The sequence below is a fragment of the Choloepus didactylus genome, chromosome 3 (assembly GCF_015220235.1).
Source record: "Choloepus didactylus isolate mChoDid1 chromosome 3, mChoDid1.pri, whole genome shotgun sequence".
In the NCBI taxonomy this organism is placed as follows: Eukaryota; Metazoa; Chordata; class Mammalia; order Pilosa; family Megalonychidae; genus Choloepus; species Choloepus didactylus.
The window spans coordinates 169,146,030-169,172,016 of NC_051309.1; the positions used below are offsets into that span (position 1 = coordinate 169,146,030).

The 25,987-nt window shown below is 35.5% G+C and overlaps 1 protein-coding gene across 2 annotated transcripts in view; it reads left to right on the forward strand.

Annotated features, from left to right (window-relative positions):
- Positions 1 to 25,987, forward strand: part of GUCY1A1 (guanylate cyclase 1 soluble subunit alpha 1) — a 50,856-nt gene that overhangs the window by 8,097 nt on the left and 16,772 nt on the right. For both annotated transcript variants that reach the window (XM_037830877.1, XM_037830879.1), the window contains exons 3-6: positions 14,666 to 15,026; positions 19,996 to 20,057; positions 23,709 to 23,767; positions 25,022 to 25,731. In XM_037830877.1, the coding sequence (XP_037686805.1) occupies positions 14,772 to 15,026; positions 19,996 to 20,057; positions 23,709 to 23,767; positions 25,022 to 25,731 (1,086 nt within the window). In that variant the 5' untranslated portion in view covers positions 14,666 to 14,771. The remainder of the gene's footprint in view (positions 1 to 14,665; positions 15,027 to 19,995; positions 20,058 to 23,708; positions 23,768 to 25,021; positions 25,732 to 25,987) is intronic.

Genomic DNA, 25,987 nt, shown 5'->3' on the forward strand with positions numbered 1-25,987 from the left:
AATATGGGATCTTAAACCATTAAAATCCATTGTTCTGTTTTGCACTCTTAATGGATCTTTATGCAGACATGGTTTTGTAACATAATGGAGTAGCATCATGGTAATTGGGAAACTGTTGGTTCACTGAGCTTTTCTCATTTTCCAAATGTTGACATATTTTATTATACAATTTTTTAAGAATTACATACATTAATATCACCACTGATCTCATCTGGAAATTTTGTAAGTATTGAGAAGGTGACAAGCTCACTATGGCAGATGTAGATGGTGTAGCTGTGGGTAAGAAACAAAGTCTTTCAAACTCCTCTTTTTAAGCCAAAAATGCATCCTTAAATATAACAAAAATAGATATAAAATGTTCTTTAATTTAGAATAAGCATTACTAAATTCTAAAATAACAATCTGAGTGAAATTTTAAAACTTGAAGAGTTAAAACAATTTATTGCTGCAAAACAAAGCAGCAAGAAGTATTTATTTCTGTGTTTGTACTCGCAAGAAAAGCTTTGGGATTTCAAAACAATGAATTTTGTGACAATAATGATGTTACAGACATTATAGCCAGTATAACTGACAAAGCTTGTAAGAGCCCACAGAAGTTCTGAGAACAAATTGAATTAATCCCCTAAAATGCACCCATTTACACTCTAAACTTAATGCCTAAGAAAATAGTGCATGAGCACACATTCCATGACTATTAGCAGAATGACATCAGCACATGTCATATAGGCTCTGGAAAGCTGCACGGTACCCTTGGGGGAAAATGAGAGTGAAAAAGGTAAATAAAATCGTACTGTTGTTTTGAAAATAGTTTTGATCTTGCAGATACCATGAAAGGATATTCCTTAGAGTTTGCAGTAGAAATTTTAAGATCCACTGCTTTAGGTCAAGCATGCCTAGAACAAGGTAACATAAAAGTACCTGAGTAATTTTATATCCAAGTCCAGATAATAATGGTTGACATTTATCCCACACATACCATGTTCCAAGCAGTGTTATAACTGTATTACCTTCCTCGAACCTATTGAGAAATGTTCTTTTCTTTTCACTGTTGCACAGATGGGATAAAGGGGTCAAAAAGTAGATAAGTAACTTGCCTAAATGCCATGCATTGAATTAGTGGTGAAGCCAGTATTTGTAGCCAGGCATAATTTGTCCACTTAATTAATATGCTCTGACAGCTTTTGCCAGTAGACAAGACTTTCTAATGGTTTATAAATGAGCCAAGTTTTGCATATATTATAGATAGATAGGTAGATAATATCTGTTTATATCATTGTCAAATTAGATTAGATTAGACTCTATAGCATATGACTGTTAAGAGTTAGGTTTCTAGTATCTGCAACTTCTAAAGAAAACACAAAAAAACAAGAAAAAATCAATACATTTGGAAGGATTTTGATAGAAATTCAAACTTCTAAAAATCTTTTAATTTTCCCCAATTTAATATTATTATAGTCATAATATTTAGGAAACATGCTTTATTTCACATTATTTCTTACATAATATTTTGCTGGATATAAAATTTGAGATAGACAGATTTTTGTTTTTTTTTTCCTTCAGTCCTTAAATTTATTGTCCCATTATCTGCTTGTTTACATCATTTTGATGAGAAGTAAGTAAAAATTCTAATCATTTCCTCCCTCTTCATTAGGTAACTTTTTTCCCTCTGGCTGTTTTCCCTTTGATCTTTGAATCTAAGACGTTTGACTACAGTATCTGTGGTTTGCTTTGTGTTTATCCTGCTTGGGGTTTGCTGGGCTTCATGGATATGTGCATCAATGCTGTTATCAATTACGAAAAACTCTCTGGCATTCTCTCTTCAAGTATTTCTTCTGCTCCTGTTCCTACTCTCCTCCTCCTCCTCCTGTTAACTTCTGGGACTCCAAGTAAATTTATGCTTGACATTTTGATACTGTCCTACAGATATCAATTGCTTCCTTAACTTTTTTTACTTTTCACTCTCTTTGTGTTCCTCATGGGGTTATTTCTACCCACTTGAATTTGAGTTCACAGATTTTTTTCCTCTCCTGTTCTCAGTTTGATGTTAAGTCATTTGAATGAGATTTTTAATTTCTGATACTGTATTTTTTGTTTTTAGCATTTTCATTTGTCTCTTTTTCTTTACTTTCTATTTCTCAACAGAAACTTCCTGTGTATGCATGTGTTGCAGTTTTCGAATGCTGCTGTTATGTAAAATACCCGAAATGGACTGGCTTTTATGAAGGGAATTTATTAGGTTACAAATTTACAGTTCTAAGGTCATAAAAAGTCTAAACGTCTAAGGCATCAACAAGAGGATACCTTCACTAAAGAAAAGCCGATGACATCCGGAGTACTTCTGTCAATTTGGAAGGCACATGGCTGGCATCTGCTTATCCTTTGCTCCTGGGTTCTGGTTTCAAAATGGCTTTCTCCGGAATGTCTCTGGGTTTGTGTCTCTCTTAGCATCTCTCAGCTCTCTGCATGGTTCTCCTGGGGCATTTCTCTTTAAGCATCTGGGGGTCCTCTCTTAGCTTTTCTAGGACAAACTCTGGACTTCATCTCTTAGCATCTGCATATATCCTTCTTTCTTCATCTCCCACATCTCCAAGCATCTGGGTCTGTATCAGCTGTTAGCTTCTCTGTGGGGCAAAGTCTGGATTACATACCTTAGCTTCTCTCCAAAATGTCTCTCAGCTTCTCTGAGTTCCTTGTTTCCATGAGCTCTCTTAAAGGACTCCAGCGATCTAATTAAGACCCACCCAGAATGGCTAGGGTCACACCTCCATGAAAATAATTTCATCAGAGGTCTCATTCACGGTTGAATGAATCACATCTCCATGGAAACAACCAAAAAAGTTCCACCCAACAAGATTGGTTTAAAAGATCATGGCTCTTCCGGTGTCCATACCAGTTTCAAACCAGCGCAGTATGCTATCCAACTATTCCACCAGATTCTTTAATATGTATTTTCATGGTTATTTTGAAGTTCCCATCTGGTAATAATATCTGGGCCATTTCCTGGTGTGGTTCTATTGACTATTTCCTCTTTTGTCCATGGGTCGCTATTTTTTTCTTTGTGTGACTATATATAAAAAACAAATACGTAAGATTTTATATATATATATCATATTTATATATAAGTGTGGAAGACTGAGTCAATCCAAGCTGTAGTTGATCTGGATCTGAGCTTTGTTGCAGCCTTAGATTCACTTCACCACCAGCTTCAAATATAGGATTAAGGCTTTCTTTTTGGTAGGAGTTGGGATTTGACACACCTGAAATCTTGGTATCCTGTTTATCTCAGCAGTCAGCATCTGGAGGGTTCTCTTTGCTCTCCAAGCATTCTGTGCATTGAAAAATCTCTCTTTGTCCTGGGGCCCTACTCACACCTCTTGGTAGTCATTGAGTTTTATTGGCGGAAGTTCTGGAGTCCCTAGAGAGTTTTCTCTCAACTCTTCTGCTCTGGTCACAGCCTTCAGCAAGTCATTGTCTTGCTCTTAGAGAAAGCACAGCACACCACAGAGAAGATCTCTTTCAATTCTTCTGCCATGCTCCAGCATTTGGCAATCTACCCCCACTTTATGAAGACAAGTGGGAAAAAGTTGGTGGGTAGGTGGAGCTCCTTAGGATTCTACTCTGTCATGCCAGCCATATGCAGCAGTTAAATGTTTGATAAATGCAAATAGCTTCTTCAGTCTCCCATCTATGGGATATTTTGTCCCATTCCACCACTTCATCAGGAATGAGTGTAGCTACCTACCATCAGATGAAGTTTGACATCAGATGAAGCCATTGCCACAATCATGATAACAAACATGTACATCACCTTCCAAAATTTTCCTATTCCTTTACAATCCAGTCTTCCCTCCATCCCTGTCCTCAGGCAGCCACCAATCCACTTCCTTCCTTATAGATTTGTTTGTAGTTTCTAGATTTTATATAAAAATGATGTTATCATATACAGTTTTTAATGTCTGGTTTCAATTCAATCAGTATAATAATTTTCAAATTTATCTATTTTGTTATGTTTATTAGGTGAGTAATATTCCTTTGTATGTATGAATATATAAAATTATGTTTACGGTTCACATAATTATCAATATTTAAGTTATTCCCAGTTTTTCACTATTATTACAAATAAACCTGCTGTGAACATTTGCCTACAGGTCTTTAATTGATTATGTGTTTACATTTTTCTTGAGTGAATATCTAGAAATGGAATAGCTGAGTCATATGGTAGGGCATATTTAACATTTTAAGAAACTGTCAAACTATCTTCCAAAGTAGTTATAACATTTTACTTTCCCACCAGCAGAATTCTGAGAGTTTTATTTATTCCATTTCTTCATTAACACTTGGCATTTTCAAACATTTTAATTTTAGTTGTTCTAGTGGGTTTTTGCCTAATGACTCATAATGTTGAGCATATGGAAAAATTATTGGTCATTTGTATATCTTCCTTAGTGAAGTACCTGCTCAGATCTTTGGCTCATATTTTTAATGAATTATTTTTTATTGAAAAGCTACTTATCTCACATACTTTGGATTATTTGCTCCTAACTTATGACCTGCTTTCTTTACTTGATGGTGTCTTTCAAAGAGCAAACGTTTGGTTTTTTAATTTGAGAAAGTCCAATTTGCACTTTCCTTTCTTTATCTGTTTCATGCTTTGATTTTCCTAAGAATCTTTGCCTCTTTTGTACTCCTATGTTTTCTTGTAGAAGTTTATATTTTCTTTTTGTTTTTTCTTTATATTTAGGTCTGTGATTCATGTAAAATGAATTTTTGTGTGTGGTAAAATTGTATGGATCAAAGTTCATGTTTTTCCCAAATGGATACCCTGTTGTTCCAACATCACTTGTTGAAAAGAAGTCATTCCCCATTGAATTACCTCGGCAGCTGTGTTGAAAATCAATTGAACATATTAATGTGGGTCTGTTTTTTACTTTATTTCCATTGATCTTCATGCCTGTCCTTTCACTTATACCAAACTCCCTTGATTACTAGTAGCTTTGTAATAAGTTTTAAAAGCAAATGTTTAAGTCCTTCAACATTGTTCATCTTCTTTAAAATTGATTTGGCTAGTCTATATTTTCTACATAAATCTTTGCATCATTTTGTCAAATTCTACTAAAAGGATTGCTAGGATTTTGATTGGGATTGTATTGAATCTATAGACCAATGTAGGGAGAATTTCTATTTTAACAATATTGAGTTCCAATCTGTGAGCGTGGTATATGTCTCCATTTATTTAGGCTTCCTTAATTTATCTCACCACTCTTTGAACATCTTAGTGTAGCAGTCTTGATGGTCTTCAGTTAGATTTATTTCTAAATATTTTTTATTTGTTGACATTAGTATCGATTGATTTAGAAAATATCATTTCCCTATTGTTTCTGTTAGTATTCAAATTATAATGGATTTTTGCATATTCACCTTGTAATGTGCAATCTTGCTAAATTTACTTGTTAGTTCAAGTTATCACTTTGTAGACCTCTTAAGATTTCACAAGAACAATTATGTCTTATGCAAATGGGAGAGTTTCACTTCTTTCTTTCTGATCTTTCTGCCTTTTGTTTCTTTTACTTAACTTATTGCAATGGCTGGGACCTAACTTCAGTATGATGTTGATTAAAAGTGGTGAAATCAGTCATCCTTATCCTGTTCCTTATCATAGTGGGAAAATAATATTTCATCATTAAATGTGATTTTAACTGTAGGTTTTCATTGATTTCCTCTGATGGATCTTTAGAAACTATGATTTGGTAGCTATCTAACTTGTTCTCATAATTAGGCTTGGCGTGGCAGTGTCTTGTGATTTTATGCAACCTAACCGGAAGTGAACAACCCCTCAATTTGACTTTGTGCTCATTTTGTACACTGTGTATTAAGTAGTCTTATTTCCAGAATAGTTACCAATCAACATAAAATAAAGAAAATATATTTTCTCCATCCTCAAAAGGCTTCTTTCAGCCTTTATTTGGCTTTGACATAATATATTCTCAGTTACACTATGTATTTCCTCACCATAGCTCTCTATTTCCTTTTCTTTTTACTTTACAATTCTTATTGAAATCGCTCCCTTGAAAGTCATAAATATCTAATTTAAAAATCAAAGGGTATTTTTCTTCAGACTCATAACACACATCTTTTTGAACATGTATCCTCTTCTGTGTCCATTCTCATCATATTTTTCAGATTGCTGCTTCTCTTAGTCATAACCCTTCTCCAAATCATAAATATGATTATTCCCCAGGTTACTAAATATGGCCATATTATCTTGCTACACACCACCCTTAGACATTGAATGTTTTAAATTAAGCTCCTGACTTTAACGGCTTCCTCTTTGTGGACGACCACAAATTCCTATCTCTAGTGTGTTATATGCTCATTAATTAAAGACTAAATTTCAAATACTTCTCTACCTGGGTGCCCTGCTGACAGTTAGAGATCCATGCATACAAAACAAAATTTAACATACTTTCTCTCAAGCCTCCTACTCCACTTCTGTTACCTCTTTCTATTATTGGCACCATTATCCTTCCAGGCAAAACCTCAGAGTCGTGGTGCCCCCCAGGGCTAGTCAGTTGCCATATCATGCCGACTTTAACTTTAAATATCTGTAGCACCCATACTTTCCTGCCCATCCCTACAACTTCCCCCATTCGTTACATTCACTTAGAGTACTCTCTCTCTGAACCCTTTTGCTAGTGCCTTAATGTCCAAACTAGTCATTTTCAGAACTAAGCTCAAATTCCATACATTCCAAGAAGCCATCCCTAATCACCCTTTTGCTGCCACTGCCTGAAAATAATATTTTTTATAAACTTTGTTAACCCTCTATCTCTGTCTTTTCTTTACTGCTTATCATAGCCATGTAAGAAAATTTTCTCTCTCCATCTCTCTCTCTTTCTCTCTCTCTCTCTCTCTCTCTCTCTCTCTATACATATATATATGTATATCAACCATGTAGACTTTTAAGAAAATTAAAGGAAAGGATGTGGTTATCCTTTTCAGAAGCTCAATAAGTATTTGACTGAATTACAGATGAACCTATTAATGACTAATTTTAAAATTTCTTTCCCAAAAGCAAGACATTCTTTAGGCCTTGATTATCTTCATTTTGCTTTACTTTATAGTTTTATGCCTGTGTACATTGTGTATAACCAGTATATTGGTTATAGCCAATAACCTAATATTAAGACATTTTATTAACATTTGTTAATATTTCTTGAACATACAATGATACATGATCTTGTGCTAAGAGCTTCCAATAAAGCAGTGGACTATAGGCGGCAGGTATGTTGTTTCACTGAACTAGTGTCACACTGAGGTGGAGGAGGACAGGGGATTATGTGAGCATTGGTTGCTTATTCTGGGAGCTCAAACCTGAGTGATCTTTATAAACTTCAATGGATAGTGAGATTTCACTCTTCCAAAAAAGTAGAAAAACTGTGGCTAATAAAAATAATAAAATAGAAAAGGAAAAAATATATAGTAAATTTTCTAAACATTTTCTTCTTAGGCTGTGCATCATGTATGTGTTAGTGTATGTATGTCTGCACACCCAAAGGTGAGTGAATTTGATAATAGGGAGTTAGGTCATATTTAGCCCTTCATATTTATACCAAAGGACTTGAACCGGAAGTTCTTTTAATTACAACAGAAAATAACTTACTAGTGGTTCAATGTTGACAAACCATGATCTGTATTTGCTGGTTTTAGTTTAAGGCTGGAAACAACTAACTCTTTGTTTAATGGCAAAGACAACAGAAAAAGTAGGGTTATTTAGAAAATGTGTTTAGAGACTTTAAAAGGGATTAAAGAGTTTTTGAGAAAGTACAACAGGCAATGAGAAAATCATGAAGAGGAGTCTGGAGAAATAGTTTTGAAACTATAGACAGCCAAAACAGTTCTGTAGTGTGTATTAATATCAATGTGAAATGTAGATGAAACATTAAGCCTATGGTTGGACTAAAATGAAGCATTTTGGTACACTTCAAGAGTGCTAAGTGTGGAACTTGAATTAGAAGTACACTAAGTGTTAAATTTTTCACAGCAGTCCCAGCAGCCTTTGGAGGTCCACAAAAGGACAGCCTCTCTGCATTTCAGTTGAGTTGTTGATGGAGGTCTATAGCTGTGAGCTCTGGGAACGTGGACAAATAGCATGAGATCCTGTCTCAGTTGTGCACCTTAATAGGTCTAGGATTTGGGCCAAGTAACTAAATAGCGGACTTCTGTTTTGTTATCTGCAGGTTAGAGGAATTGGAAAAAAATAATCTTTAACATCTCCTCCAGTTCTAAAATTCTATTGTGTAAATGCTTGTTGACTTTTATGTGGGAGGTACTGGAGAGAAGAAGAAAAATTGGTTAGGGTTTCTTGTGTACCAGAAGGTTTCTTTTAACTTCGCATGTGTTGAATCAGTTAGAGGAGGGGAGGAATTAAGATCATATATAGGTTTTGGTTCTGAATTTAAGGGGAAAGGATTCAGTTTTTCTTAACGTGTACTTTGTAGATATCCAACTGTATTTCAGAAGCCAGAATGTAATTTATGGTAATAATTTCTTCTAAACTAATTATGTAAACATTCAGAATATTTTGAATTTGTGTTTGAATTTGCTGCTTTTATTTTATTTTTATTGTTATTTTTTGCTGGCTTGGTTCCAGCATTAACATGGAAGATCTGTATCCTAGTGTCAGTGATGAAAGGCAATTTTCTGTTTCATCAGAAAGGGTTGTGCTGCTAACAGGAGAATGTGAGAGGGTCTCTGACTTCGTGGGAGCCTCTAACCCATCAGTGGCCTGAGTCCCTGGTCAGCCTGCCGAGAAACTCATCTCCTGGGTTTTTGGGATTAGGTGGAATGAGTGAATTGTAGAAGAGGGAGGTCTCATTCAAAATACATCTCTCTTCCTGTGTCAACAATAATCTAATCTAGCTGTTTTCCTTCATTTTCATTAGTCATTTCCCCAGGGTTTTAAAAGACTTTTTTTCTCTGAAACATATTTTCCCATAATTTCTTCCTCTGCTTTATTGTAAAGATCTTTTCAATGTCAGAGACATCTGCAGTCTTTCTAGTTGTCTTCCAATTCTTTAATTCCTAAAATCAGAAAAGTTCAGAACAAACTTCCACAAAGGGTTTCTCCTTTGAATTTACTGGCGCTCTGAAAGTGTCTCTCCCATCTGCATGTTTTGAGTGTTTTGGCTTCATTCCCGCAATTGACATGCCCAGCAGTCTGACCTTCCATTTTCTTCTGTCTTCTCTTTTAAAGCAGATAAAATTTAATCATTGTTTTCCCAGATTACATTTATTGGTGGAGGAACTTGAGAAATAACCACCATGGTATATATAAAACCTCTTGTTCTGAAGGCCTCTCCAGAGCATGATTAGACAGACAAGCTTGGGTTTGTTTCCAGGTTCTGCTCTCTCACTAGCTATGACCAAGGACAAGTTCCTTAATCTATGTTTCAGATTTTTTGGTGTAAAAGATACTAATACACATATACACACACATGTGTACACATGCACAGCCTTTCCCATAGGATTGTTGCAAAAATTAAAAGAGATAATCTATGTTATGTTATGTGCTTGGCAAGCCCTTAAAGCAGGAGTTTGCAAACTGCTTTTCTGGCCATGCAGTCTGTGTTGCAACTATTCAACACTGCCATCATGGAGAAAAACATCCATAGACAATATGTAAATGAATGAGTGTGGTTGTTTTCCAACAAAACTTTATTTATGGACACTGACATTTGAATTTCATATAATACTCATGTGGCATGGAAGTTTCTTCTTTTGATTTTTATTCAACCAGTTAGTAAAGTAAAGACCATTCTTAACTCATGGGCTGTACAAAAACAGGCAGCTAGGCTGGTTTTGGTCCCTGGGCTGTAGTTTGCCAACATCTTCTGCAGAGGGGCAGCGTGTCTAATGTTCTGCCACAGTGTAGACATCTGCTCCACTGCCTGCACCTGCGCCATTCATTCTGTTGATTTTTTTTTAATTTTTTAGTGCATTTTTTATTGTGAACTCCAACATATATACATAACAGTGATAACTTTCAAAATATGATTCACCAAGTAGTTAGGGAACAAATTTCAAAGAATGTCATGGGTAACTTCAGCTATTTCCATTATTGTAAAATGCAACATAAATACAGAAAGGTGTTAACTTTAGATATACAGCTCAACAAGCAGTTATATAAGTAAATTTAAAAATTGTTACGGGTTACAGTTCCACAGTTTCAGTTCTTTTCTTATTCAATATAGGGTATACACAGAAAGGTGCTAACTTTCAAAGCACAATTCAACAAGTAGCCATAGAGCAAATTGCATATGCTTTTATACATTTTCATGGCTCTTTTAGTTTACGGTGGTTTTTGGCAAGAAGCTTGGGAAGAGTTCCAAGGGCTGGACTAGAAGAACTGTGAGCTTCACTATTGTGTCTTATTCTAGGGTCTTCTTTTCCAGTGTGACAGATTGGAGCCCAGACAATTTCATTTCTTCTTGCACAGGGGGAATTTGTGCTTATAAGGATGCCCCTTCCTTCTTTTCAAGTATGGGGTGACCTTGGCTCCAGTGGCTCCCAGGTGTGACAGTCAATCCCAGACTCCACTTCACTTTTGTCAGGAACCCCTCAGTCACCTGTCTCTTAGTCTGATAGGACTCTGTGTGGCTGAACTTGGTTTCAGAAATGTCATAAATAAGTATGCCAGACTAATGTCTCACCTATCTCTGCCCATCATCTAAAACTTTCTACAAAATAAGTAAACATTGGGGAAGTGAGAAGGTAAAAGGAGTTAATATTGAATCAACATTGAGAAGCAGTTACTGGAAACAATATTCTTTGTGTAACAAACACTAATCATTTTTAACATTCTAGGAAAATAAAAAAGATACCACAAAATTTTGATGTACTGTTAGTTGTTACAAGATTTTCTTGGTTTTGAAATTTCTTTGTTGGGAATAATATGGAGGTATAAAAAATAGGATGTGTTCCAATGGCATAAGACTTGCTTGATTTACATAATAGGTTTGGTTTTATGAATGGGAAAAGAGGTTTAAAACCCAGCCTTTATATCTCAATAAAATGATGATTAAAAAAAAAAAAAAAAAAAAAAACCCAGCCTTGTTCCCCAATTCTATCCTAATATTTTATGAAAGGAATTTGACATGCAATTTATTAGCTAATGGAATTACATCAGATAAAACCAAAATGGAATCCTTCTGCTCTGGGCTGTGTTGTAAACTCAATTATTTTGTAATTTAATAACAAGAGCCCTGATAATTGATTTAGATATATTCTTGCTGTGCATTAATTTTCTTAGAGTGGAGATTGTTTTCTGTATTTGTAAGGTACCAGGTGCCTGATTTATATCAGAATTCCCTCAAACAGGCCTTGATGAGTGATAAGAAAAGTTTCCACAGGTATAAAACATTACTGGATCTTTCTGAGAAGATGGAATAAATTTGTCAATTGTTTGTTTCGTGACTTCTGGTAGCATAATTCTCTGGTAGAATACAACGAGAATTTATGTTTGGTTTTATGCACCCAAAACTCACATTGTGAAGGCTGCTCTAAAGCAATTAAATTGTGTTAATTTTGTCCTTGTTGTAAGATTTTGCTTAGAGATCTCATAGAAGGGCCACCATATGCTTTGTAACGTAAGTTACTTAAGATTTGAATAAAACACTGGCCTTTAAAAAAAAATATGGAGCTAAGAGTGCCAGGCAAAGCCAGGCACTTTGCATATATTTTCTCTAATTCTTTATACAGCTCTGTTTCATCATCATTTTATGGGTGTGGTAACAAGCTCAGTGAAGTTAAGAAACTTGTCCAACGTCACAGTACTGCTGAGTAGTAATTGTGATAGTCAACATTCTTTAGTACTGAAGGGACTTGAACAGGCTCATTATTTTTTTCCACTACTTTGTCCTGCTTTTCTGAAATGTCATAGAAAAAAGTTCTATAAATGTTTCCTACTGCAAAGTAAAAAGAACACACTTTAAGAGGCTGATTTATGAAATATTTTTGTCAATTTTTGAGGATTGAAAACTTTCTAGATTTTCAGTCTACCTTAATATTAAGCTGTTCTCGTTAATTAGGTTATCAAAATGGCCATTATACTTTGGAAGTGACCTATTAGGTTAAGTAATTTGGGTAATTTATTTTGATCATGAAATCTGATTCAATGGCTGTACTGGGGCATGCAAACTTGATATCCTTACCAAGACTTTTTTTTTTTTTTTTTGGTTCTCTCCTTCTTTAGCTATTTTTAAAAATCTGGACTTGGGAATTTGATCTTAAAACCCTTGCATCTTTTTCATCACAGGTATTGGTACGTCTAGGTCCTAGATCTGATATTGGACATTGGTTATAGCTACTTGTTTTTACATTGTACACTCAGTAGTTTTCAGCTTTTTCTCCATTTCCAATTTGAAATCTGCTTTTTAAGACCTGCTGTCATAAAACAGTCTTTTTATGTCAGAGAGTACCTGTGAGCTGTTTCCTTTGGATCATGTAAAAAACAAGATTTTCATACTTAATTAAATTCTGGAATTTAAATGACGGCAAGTCCCCTTACCTGAACAGCAATGCATCCTCCTTACTAATAAGAGGCCAGTAGCTGGGTTGTTATTCTCACCACAGTAGAGTTAATCACTCACTAGTACAAGGGAGAGCATTTAGTGGATTTGGAAGCTTTTTAATCATTAACTTTTGGGGATGACAGTTACCTTTTTAAGTGCCTGAGAGCATGTGTCCTACTGCTTGCCAAGGCCTTGTCACTAAATTTGTAATTTTAATGTATTTGTTTTTTCCTCACCATGTTACTGTCATTTCTAGAACCCGCTATGTACTGAATTCAGCAACTGTCTGAATTCTTTTTTAAGTTACAGGTAATATTACACATAAAAATCATCAGTTGTTTAGTTGAAAAGCTTATTTTGTATCCCTGGCAGGCAAACACAAGAAAAACATGGGTTTCTAAGATATCAGTAGTTTCATAGCTTAAGTGTAATTTCATCACTTTAACAGATGACTAATGCTAATTAGGTCTGTTTATACATATGTGAGTTAATGAGACTAAACACTTTAATGCTCTTTAACTAAGCATTTGCAAATTGTTTCCTGTTGCTGTTTTGGCACAGGAACAGTGTTAGGCACATTTTTTTTGGATATTATATTACTGTGCAATACAGGAGGAGAAGAAAAATTTACATATGGATTAAAACGATTTGCTTAACTTGTTCTGCCTTTTACAGCCAGGTGTCAGCAGACTATGGCAGGTAAACCGAATCTGGCCCATGGCCTGTTTCTGTAAGCAAGGTTTATTGGAAAACATCCATGTCCATTTGTTTAAATCTCGTGTGTGACAGCTTTCATGCTACGATGGCAGATTTGAGTAGTTGCAATAGAGACCTTATAACCTGCAAAGCTGAAAATATCTATTCGCTGGCTCTGTCACAGATAAAAGTTGCTGACCACTGATCTAAACCAGAAATCAGGATAGAAATCCATTAACAGTAATAGAGTATTAGTGAAATACGGTCAAGAGTGGGGAAGACATATTTGTGGAATTTTAGTCTCCAAAGAAACTCTTTCTTGTGTTTACTGATTCTCCACGAGTGGAAATAGCTATTAACTAATGAAGATCATTATTATTGTTCATAACTTGAATTCACAACCCTCAAACAGGCCTTGGTAAGTGATAAGAAAAGGTTCCACAGGTATAAAACATTACTGGATCTTTTTGAGAAGACAGAATAAATTTGTCAATTGTTTGTTTAGTGACTTCTCATGGCATAATTCTCCTGCAGAATTATGAGAATTCTACTATGAGAATAGTAGAATTCCAGTGACAAATAACCAATGATAAATGAGTTTTGAATTGTGCAAGGATTCACAACCACAACATCAACAAAAACAAAATTACAAGGGAAAATATGCCTGTTTGTCAATCTGCATGATTTCAGTGGTCTTCTGCCAAGAGAGGCTTTCTTGGTTTATCCCTGGGTTGCCTAGATTGGGATCCAGAAACCATAGAAATTCAAGGACATGTTCTTTGAAATTTGAAGTTCTTTGAATAAAGTTGTTTTTTTTTTTTCATTTTGATGGTAACATTAAAAAAAAATTGTCTAGCTTCAGAGACAGTTCTTTTTTTCTGTAATAAATCTAATTGAAATAATGTTTCATCTGAAAGTCAGTGTTTAAATATAAATTGTTATATATTTTTTCCTTAAGATACTTTCAGGAGACATTGGTTTATATTATTCTGAATTTTCAGAAAGGAAAGCAAAGGAGAATGGTAATACCAGCACTAAGAAAACATAGATTGAGACTTGGCTTCATAAAACTGTCGTATTCCACTCTTGTGGAATCAAAAACTAGACCAAATGGGTGATAAACATGGAAATCAGTAGTTTGGTCTAAGGACATTTTTGAAAAATGGCATTCTATTTGAGTAATGTTAAATTTTAAAACCAGCATTTCACTGAAATGCACACATATTAAGAATATTTACCAAAATGTTGCATTCATTTTATAATTTATATTTCCACCAGAATTTCCTGTATGTGAAAATGATGTAAAAGCATGTGGTCTTTGCTTATACACCTATCTTTTTCAGTTTTCTGGAGTGTATAAAGTCATTCATCTTTCTGTTCTGACCTTCTGTTGCCCATAGACACCCCAGTCACCAGTGTCCCTGATCTGATAGTCACTTCTGTCAGTCCCACTGAAGAACAGTAGCTCATCAGGAGATTTGCACAGGACGAGATATCACCAACACCATGTTCTGCACGAAACTGAAGGACCTCAAGATCACAGGGGAGTGTCCATTCTCCTTACTGACACCAGGCCAGGGTCCTAATGAGCCAGCAGAGGAGGTAGCAAGAAGTGCAGAGAGTAGCAAAGCAACTCTGCCCATCTGTCAAGATGTTCCTGAAAAGAATGTACGAGGAAATCTTCCCCAAAGAAAAACGAGTAGGAGCCGAGTCTATCTTCACAATTTGGCAGAGAGTATCTGCAAACTGATTTTCCCAGAGGTGAGTTCACCTTTTAAGATTTTACCAATATTTTGAAATATATTAATGTAAACACTTGCTTTCTCAAACACTTGCTTCACTCCAAAGGTTATAGTAAATGTTGACTATTTCCTGGAAATACATAAAAACATTCCTTTAAATCACCCATGTTCCTAAATCACATTTAATCTTAAAATGTTAAAAGATCTTGAATACTTTTCTAGAGGATCCTTCACTCTGACAAGCTATATGACTTTGATCAACTACTTAACCCCTCTTAACCTCGATTCCTTATGTATAAAATGGAAATAATAACACCCACCTTCTAGAGTTTTAATGCTTGAGTAATCCATGGAACACCCCTAAATAATAAGTACTTAGTAATTGCTAGCTATTATTATTTTAAAATTAAACTCATTGAAAAAGAACTTATTTTTTGCCTGGTTTTCCTCTTCTAATTCTAGAGAGCATCATATGTGCCCTGCCAGTTTTCAGAGGTGTGAATTGCTGGCTCTGAGTCTCTAGTCTCTGCTCATGTTAGGTTTGACCTGCTCCCATGGGTCCGTGGTCATCAGCATCCACATGCTGTTAGCTCTGACACTTCTTGTTACACTGGGAGCTGTGTAGCACAAAGCCATGTTGAAGTCTAGAGCATGTACTGTCAATCCACTACTGCAAGAACTTTGGGAACCTGACATGTACCTGAACAGGTCAGGTGTCTGTAGGAATAGAAGGGACGCATAGAGAGTTCCTCTACCTCTGCAGGGCTAAAGAGAAGAACAGATGAACGTCTTCACAATGTCTTCCTCCCTCTACTGGTGTTCACAATTTTACATAAACTCACTGGACCTATTAGGTTGGATTTATATAATCAGATTATGGCTCTAATAATACATTGGTAATTTTTAATTGACTCAACACCTGTCCTCTGATTTGTGCATAGCACAATATTTAATTATTCTCACCCTTCTTCCCTTGCTAGACAGCCAACTTTGGCTGGAATGAAGGCTGCAGACTCTCCCAGGGAGTTCGTTTGCATCACAGTCTGGGAAATGATTGATAGTCTCATTTCTAAGGAAAGAGTGAGACACACAGAGATGAACAGATGGTGATGATGGGAAGCTGGATAGCTTCTTGTGCTTTCTCTGAGCCCTGTCTTTACTATGTTGGCTTCATTATTTATTTTGTTTCATAAATTTTGAACTCCTACAATAGAAATCATACACATGTTGAAATCTCTTAAAAACATTCCCAAATTACAAATATAAATTATATTTTTACTTTTCCTTTATTTAGAATAAACTGCACTGCTTATTCATGAGCTCATATGAATAGTTATGAAGATTCCACTGCAGTGTCATGTAGCAGTCAGGACAAGGCTAGGTGGTGGAAGGAATATGTTTGGTATTAGTGACTAGAACTACTCTCAAACTGAGGTCATTTGCCTTGTGACAGCTAATGCCCCAGTGTTGGGCACATCTGGACTCTGCAGCAATCAATCCAGATTACACTACCAAGTGCCCAAAGATCTACTTTTCTTTGATAAAACTGATTCTTATCTAAATGATAGGTTTAATACTTAGTCTATTTTTAATTTCAGTGCTATCAATAATCTCAAGGAAAAGACTGATAATAACCTTTGACAACATCATAGTTCTTGATTGAGATAATCAGTTTTAACTCTTGAATTATGTTTTATATTGGGGAGAGGAAGTATTGAAATTTATTGTTATCAAAGTTAGAGTGGAAGATGTCATTCTAGAGTAGTAAAATAATAGAGTTTAAAGTGATCTTATTGATCAACTAATGCAATTTTTTTAAATTTTTATTTGGAGAAATTGAGGCACACAAAGTTAGATCACTTGCTTAAAGCAGAACAGATAACTGGAGAGATGGAAAAAATCTGATTCATAATACATTGTTCTTTCTACCAGATTATTTTCTTATTTTTATGGATATTACTCTCCAATAATCTTATAAGCTCTTTAAGAAGCTTGCAGTAAAGTATTAGCCACAGTTTAAGGAAAATCAGAACCCACTAACTGAATTGAATGAGTCAAACTGGATATTCTTACATAAATGATATTACCCTAAATCAAAGACCTAGTTAGGCTAAGACGATCTGAAGAAAATTGTGAGAACTCTAGATACATTCTAGAATATTGGAATAAAGAAGGGGGGAAAACTCAAAAAAATGGTTTATCCTTATAGTTATCCTTAGAAATTCTAATAGTATTGGTCTAGAACAACATTAAAAACTGTGGAAAAATTGTAAGTTAACTGAAATTACAATGTACCCATAAGCTATACCAATGAAATTCTGCCCTTCAAAATTCATAATACTCCCAGCAATATTGCATAATAGCAGTTATTCCTGAAGTATTAGTATATGGTGTATTTGTGAGAAGAAAATGCATGTTTTAACAAAGAATACATATCTACACTTCAAGCCACAAGATAATTGTTAAGTAAAGGGAAATGGACTTGAGAACAACACCATATTTACTATTTATTCTAGGGCACAAGTGTCCATTCTTGAATCTGAAATTCCATGATCCACAATACTACACCATCCAAGGATTGTGGATGTGACAGTAAGAGGTTGACTATTTTTTTTTTTTTTTTTTTTTTTGTCATGTTATCAGCACTCTCAGTTGCAGTCAGTAGATCCCACCACTGGCTTACTAAACAACAATAGTAAAAACAATCAATTGCTATGTGAGGTATCAGAAAGCTCGCAGAGTCAATGGAAAGGCTAGAGAACCAGACTCAGAAAATGAGCAGGAACCAGAGACTGCCACAGGCAAATTGGCAGGAGCTGGTATCTCATTCCTCCAAAACTCAAGATCGAGGCTTTCCCAAATGAGGAGGAATTTGGGTGCTGGGTAATTAAAAAAAACTACTACACAATATTTATATGTATTGAATTGTAGGACATTAATTTTGAGGGAAATATTGGATTTAATCCTAAAACACTAATCTAAAAATAAATACCTAGAAATGTTGGGATATAAAGTATCCTGACTCCTCTAGAGCAGTCCTGAAGTGATTAATTTTATTTCACGAGTCACTGAGGAGTCAGTGAGAGCAGAATCCTGCCCATGACTTTGGAGGATTTATCGCAGGAGCTACAGCACCAAGGTAGGAAATTCTATATCCTGGAAGGCTCTACCAATAAATGATATGGAAATTTTGTGGAGTTTGTTCCTTGTGGGTTGTATTTTATTTTGAACTTGCAGCAGTATTCCAGAGGAATGATGGTATAAGGTGAAGGTAGATTTATTTCTACAGAAGTCCATTAACCCATAATATTGCTCAAGTGTGTTACCAGTGCCTCCCTAGGGACTTCATCACTTGTTCTTTATGAAAACAAGTTCTGATTCAAAATGGAAAGCAAGGAATACATCTCCACCAATCTCAGCAGTTGGAGGAGGAACTATTCTATTCACAGCGATATTGCTGTTAGGAGGAAAGGATTAGGAAAAGAAGCTCTTGGTGGCAGTGGGAAGGAAATGAAAATCCAGAAAGGATCTTGAGTGAAAAGGGTAAAACAGTTTACCTGATATTTTAATCCGAAAGGTTAAAAGGAGGAAAATGGAGTCTCCAGTAGCACCAGGAAAAGGGAAAGGAAACATGTTAGGTGCCTTCTGAAGTGGCAGAATTGTATGGGTTTCTTTCCTTATAGCTCCTAAGAAAAACTCCTGGTCAGAGCAGCAATTCATATATAAACAAATATAATTCAAATTGTTTTACACTGGAGGCAACCAGTGGGTGAGGAGGTGTTACTCTGTTAGGTTGCCTCCAGTGTAAAACACAGAGTAACACCTCCTCACTGCCTCTACCACCTCACTGATAAATGTTTATAAGGTGTGTAAGTGTGTGTGTGTGTGTGTATGTGTATACTTTTAAAACTAAAAGTCTTTTTTGTGACTCATTTTGTTAAAACAGAATCTTGCTGTATTTTGCTTAAATCCATTGATTCACTTGACAGTGGAAACAGTGGTGCTATAAATAGTTCTTAAGGAAAAAAGAATTTCTCCAAGTTGGAAAATTGCCAAAAAACTCTTTACTTTTCTCTGCGTATACTACAGAAAGACTCAGTGGTTCTGTAAATGCACATAGAGATGTATGATTTTTTTATGGAATGCAAAAAAAAAAAAAAAAAATTGGCAGCACTGAATATCAGTGCTTTACTTACCACTTAGCAATTAGAGACAATTAACTGTTAAGAGATCAATAGTCAACAAGTTATTAAGCTATAATTATGTAGGGTACAAACAAGTATCTAACAGTGGAAAAACTCCTGAAATACTCAGAAATCCATAAAAGAGAGTTTTAAAAACTATAAGTGCTTGGTGAAGACGATTACATATTAGTTCACAGAAAGGAAATCTGTACAAATTAGTGTAAACCAAGGCTTGTTTCAAATAAACAATCAACTGGTGTTGGTGACAGATTGTATTTAAGGGATAAAGGAAAGAGGAGAGAAATAGACTCTGTATAGACAGAGTTTTCTACACCAGAGCTAGGAAACGACATGTGAAACATAGATGGGAATGTGCAGTTAAGGAATGGAGGGTTACTGGATATCTGGGTGTCGTGTCTGTGAAAGGAACAATATTTATTTAGCTTGAGCCATGCTGAGATTGAAGTATTGGGCATCCGAGTGGATTTCCTGACACGGAGAAGGTAATGCTCACAGATTTCCTTCTTTGCAGACCTGCATCACCAAACTGCAGTTTTCTGTTTGGATTCTGAGTGAGCTTCACTCTGTTTTGTAGTCAATTAGACCACCCATCAAAGGCAAAGCCTATGGGCCACAATACATGAGCAAACTCAAATTAGTCTGAGTGTGCTGTTTCTTTCGAGTTTTGAGGTAAATAATGTTTCTGCTTCTTCATAAGAAACTTTCAGGACTAACTTTTAAAATGTGTCTCTTCAAATAAACTTATTTGATGAGAGCGTTTAAAAATTTTCTTTCAATTTTCAGCTTGACAGGCTGAACCTTGCGCTTCAGAGAACATTGACAAAACATAAAATAAAAGAAAGTAGGTAAGTTGAATCACTTTAGTTGTGTAAACCAAACTGAACCTCCTGTTGCACTTACTAATACAGCTGCCACATAAGCCAACATTTATTGAATGTTTCAACATGTCATTCTGATATTGCTATGATATGAAACTGGATTGTGTTTTAGCTGTTACTAACCTGTAAGTAAGTGAATTTACTTTTCACATGTCATAGATGATTAAATCCAGGCTTATGCAAAATGTTTAGGATCTTTACACCTAGGAAAAGGCGGTGCTGGATTTCAAGCTTGGCTTTTTCTGTATCCATTCTTTTAACCGTTTTCCCATATACTGCTGCTTTTTATAAGCTCCTATAAGACCTATTGTTTTATACTATGGCGTGATTTCTAAAATGTCTAACAGGTAAAGCGTGGATCCCAAACAATCAGAACAGATTCCTTACCATAAGAATGCTGCCATAAGGTTGGAACTGGGTCCCAGCACCCTGCCCTCCCACGGCCAACCACTCCTCCTTCCCCCATCATACACACATACCTCAACCCTAATGTTAGCACATTAGGCGTTACTTCAGGAGGAAGTAGTGGGATAGAGGGGATAAGAGGAGTGGGACACATGGGCCTGGGGAAGCAGCAGAGCTGTTTTAGTATTTTCATTTCCACTTGGTTGTACTGGTGCATACTGGCTGAATATCGGATCTGTTTCTACCTTCTTCTTTATTCAGTGTTTGCAAATTTCTCAAGAAAGCTGTGTGTGTGTGTGTGCGTGTGTGATTTTAAAAGTATATGATATATATTGCTAATTATGCAAATATATCTTGGCACATTTACTGTTGTCAGATAACTTGATTGGTCATTTTTTGATTCCGCCAAATCTCATGGATTATTTTGTATGCAAACAATGGAATAAATACTTCACATTTGCAGAATGAACTTTGAGGTTTTGCAGAACAGTAGCATTGTCAGAAATATTTTGTAAGTTCATTTAGCTATCATCTGCTCATGATTGGATAATCTTCTCTGTGGATTTTCTGTGCTTAATTCTCCTTGCTGACTAACTGGTCCCAGACTGCAGGCAGCAGGACCAAGTTAAGAAAGGGGTCACGGATAGGTCCAGAAGGAGAGGGTGTGAATCTATGTGTCTGACAGAAGCTTTGTTTACATGAGTGATATGAAAAACATTCCAGAATGCCTCTGACCTAAAATTCTCAGTCAAGCTGATAAGATATCCAGAAGTCATTCTACCCATGCTTCTGTTGTCTGTCTGCTTAAGTCCTTGGCAGCCAGTTTAGTCAAAATTTATTCTGAGAACGTTTGTGTTCTGAAATGTTCCTACAGCTGGATGCAGACATCCACTTAGGATGTGTTCTTAACAGTGTATCCCTTAAAAAATTTCAAGCCTTAAACAAAATATCCATTTTATTTGGAAATCTTGGAATATCTTTACCACTCCCCTGGTTTCTTGAAAAGAAACAGCTGGCTCTGATGATGGTTTCTCACTGGTTGAAATAAGATGATACACCTTTTTACCCTTAAGGCGACCTGCTGATATACTACATGACTCTTCTCTGCTGTGCATTTTTAGTTCTGAGTCTACTCATTATTTGTTTCTTTTTATATCCCACCTTCCTGTCAGCAAGTCAGCTGCCATTTCTACTGCTCTGGATTTGCCTACTGCTGAACAAACTTTAACCTCTTTTTGTGAACTGCTTATTATCTTATGTGACTTGAAAACCAAAAGAAGCAATATAATAAATCATAAACTGTCCATGAGAGGAGGACTGGAGGCTACCCGCTCCATTTATTTTTCACATGAATGAGCTTTCTTACAGACTTTATGAAATCTCTTTAGGCTGGTTGTTCAGAGAACTTTTGCCTAGTGTCCTTTATGGGGGATCTTTTGATCACATCACCATATGTATGGACACATGGCTGGTGTGTGTGTGTGTATGTGTGTGCTTGTGCTTACCTCCGCTTGTGTCTTTTGAAAATAAAGGTCTGGAACTTATTTTGAGTTGCTCTGTGTACTCTTTGTACTAGTTAAAGTTTACTTACACCTCCTATCTTGAGTAGTGGGTATGGACAACATTAAGTTCTCTGAGCAGACTTGTTCTCATTTTTCCAGGAAAAAAAAAAAAAAAAAAGCCATTACTTAAATGAGATAAAGAAGCAAATCTAAAGATAGATTAATATACAGAAATCCATAATAAGGGGCTTGGAGATCTCTAAATCCACACTGGGTATAATATAATTAAGTGATCCTCAACCAAATTAGACAAGAAAATATTTCTACCCAGTATTTAAAATAGTTATAAGTAACAAATCATTATGTGATAAAGTGGGATAGTGAGTAGCTTTCCTTCTCAAAAATATTTTCTTATGAAATTTCTCTACAGGTTACCATATTTTATTGAAATCTGTTTAAAATTTCAGATGTATGCCTATTTATAAACCTTGTTTGTCTAATGCCAAATTGAACCACAAATAGAGCCTTGCATGTATTTTAATATGCTTTAGCAGTTTGCCACATTTGGTCGTAATCAGTCATCACTATCAGAAATCACCATAAAACAATTAGACAAGCATGAATTAACAAGTTGCTAAGTCAAAATTACCTAAACTTTTCTCAATCAAACTGTATACTATTATATTAGCAACTTCCATGCTGTAGAAACAGTGCAGTAATTGAATAAAGAGTAAACTTTAGTTACTATCTTAGTTCTTTAGGGCTGCCATAACAAACTACCACAAACTGGGTGGCTTAAAACAACATACATTTATTATCTCACGGTTCTGCAGGCTAGTAGTCCAAAATCAAGAGGTCTGTAGGGCCAAATTCCCTCTGGAGCCTGCAGAGAAGAGTCTGTTCCTTGCCTCTCTCTGGCTTCGGGTGGTGGCTTGCTGGCAATCCACAGCGTTCTCTGCCTCAGTTGTTACATGGTGTTCTCTCTCCATGTCCAGCTCTCCTAGTCTTGTAAGGACTTCAGTCTTATGGGAGTAGGGCTCACCTTAATCCAGTTTGACCTCATCTTAACTAATAATAATATCTTCAAAGACTCTGTTTCTAAATGAAGCCACATTCACCAGACCAAAGGTTAGTTCTTGAACATGTCTTTTTGGGGGACACAATTCAACCCATAGCAGTTACTAATTTTTTTATACAATATCAAGAACAGAAGTTTAATGCAATGATGACTGAGCAATAAATATACAGAGTCCTAAGTTTAAAAGCAAGTTAAAAAGTTAAAAGCAAGAAATAGTAGGTATTTGCTTTAGGAAAAACATGATAATTTAAAGCGAAATGTATATGTAGCTTTTTCTTTTTCATAGGGTTATCAGAAAAACCTTGGGTTGATGTATTACCAATCCTTTCTTGACCATTTCACATACCAGGTACCCTGCCAGTGCAAACTTCGTTAATATTAGTCTATGTGAATGTAGCTTAAATGATAAATATATTTCATTAAAAATACGGGAAACTCTAGATCATGGATATTTGGGGATTGCCAGCATTGTTTTGGATTGTACATGTCATTGCTCCTTTCCTATAAACTTGAAAGTCCAGATGTTACTCTACAGAAAAGGTAATTTAAATTATTTTCTTTCATCATTTTTATGGTATAATTTGAAGTTTTAGAATTTTCTGTTTATAATTTAAGATATTGAAATATTTCCAGGAAATCTTTGGAAAGAGAAGACTTTGAAAAAATAATTGCCGACCATGCAATTGCAGCAGGTAATGGAATTGTTTAAGTATATGTAATTGAGATGTACATCCTACATCTGCAGAACTAATATTTTCTCCTAAAATATTCATATTTGTTAGTGAGTCCCAATGTGAAGTATTCAGTATCATGCATGGTATACATTGACAGTGACTCTTTTTCATAGTGTATATTTTTGTTTGACCTAAAGCATTTCCTCTTCTTATGATGATTTATTGACATGTAGATAAGGTTGGATGGGAATCTGACTTACAGACATTCACAGGCTTTGATCTTGAATTTAACTAGGAGTGCCTCATGAGAAATTCTATTCAGAAAGTAGGAATAAAGCTTTTTTTAAGGTTGGAAGCAATCACAGGGAAAAGGGTCACATTATCTAATTTGATAACAGTGTTTTCACATTAATAGTTAGTTGAGGGGGGAGGTAGATGTGTGACTTTGTCATGCTCTCCTTTTGAAAGTTTGAGTCCATTTTTACATATTTCTAAAAGTACAAAATGTTAAATGATAGCTAACTTATATTGAGCCTTTCCTAGAAACATGGCGCTATTCTAAGCGTGATCCCCACACATCACATCTATACTATGAAGAGGAAACTATGGTTTTCCTGTATTACTGATGAGAAAATGTAATACACAGAGGATAAAGAGTAAAGGACATTAGGGAAGAAGAAGCTGTAGAAATAAAAAAGACATTCCAAGCAAATACCCATTCAGGTAACATTGAACAACATGAAATCTAGTTTACTCAGAATAATAATAACTAAAAAAAAAAAAAACCTTTATAATCCTGTCCTGAGAAAAATGACACATTTGAGTTATAGAACCAGTGATTTTAAATTAATTCTGGTAGTTAACTCTTACCCTGCTGGAGTTCCTCCTAACGGGGAGGAGTGTCCCTTTATAAAGGGGTGTCCCTTTATAAAGATGTACTTATTTTGCTGTTAACAGAGGGAAGGGACAGCTTTTTCTGAAATGGACTTGATCCTAGGATTCTAATTTTTATTTTACAGTTAAATTTAAAGGAAATAAAAATTTTATATTATACTTAGCTGATCATTCTTTTTAAAGAGATTTTTGTTTCAATGAGAGCAGAATTTTAGAAGCTAATCCATGTAGCAAATTTGAATACAAGTGTTTAATTTTGTTTGGAATGCTATGAAGAGAACTGTATCAACAAATAAAACAATGTTGAAAATTGTAACAGCCACAACTCTACTATGATGACATATTTGATATGGCAGACATTGTGTTATATGCTTTCAGGCATTCCAAAGGAGATCATCAAAGAATCTCTTGGTGAAGAGCTTTTTAAAATATGTTACGAGGAAGATGAACACATCCTAGGCGTGGTTGGAGGCACCCTTAAAGATTTTTTAAATAGCTTCACTACCCTTCTGAAACAGAGCAGCCATTGCCAAGAAGCAGAAAAGAAGGGCAGGCTTGGTGACGCCTCCATTCTATGCCTTGATAAAGATCACGATCTCTTAAACGTTTACTATTTCTTTCCTAAAAGAATCACGTCCCTGATTCTTCCAGGCATCATTAAGGCAGCCGCTCACATATTGTATGAAACTGAAGTAGAAGTATCATTGGTGGCTCCTTGCTTCAGTAATGATTGCAGTGAGTTTGTTAATCAGCCCTATTTGTTATATTCTGTTCACGTCAAAAGCACCAAAACTTCCCTGTCCCCTGGCAAACCCCAGTCCTCTCTGGTGATCCCCGCATCTCTTTTCTGTAAGACATTTCCATTCCATTTCATGTTTGACAAAGATATGACGATCCTGCAATTTGGCAATGGCATTAGAAGGCTGATGAACAGAAGAGACCTTCAAGGAAAGCCTAATTTTGAAGAGTACTTTGAAATTCTTACTCCCCAAATCAATCAAACATTTAGTGGGATCCTGACCATGTTGAACATGCAATTTGTTGTACGAGTGAGGAGATGGGACAACTCTGTGAAGAAATCTTCAAGGGTAAGGAAAACATTTACTATTATTTGGGGATTTTTTGTGTTCGTATTTAAGGACTAGAAATAAAAAGGCAAAAATAGGTGCATCACTTCAATGCATTGATAAAACTTTTATGCTTAAGAGAATTATAAAAGTATTTTAAAGCTAGAATAAATTTAATGCACAATCCTTTCTGCATTCATTTGCTTACTTGCTTCATTCATTACTTCAACAGATATTTACTGAACACATTCCATCTTTCAAAACCTTATGAAGTATT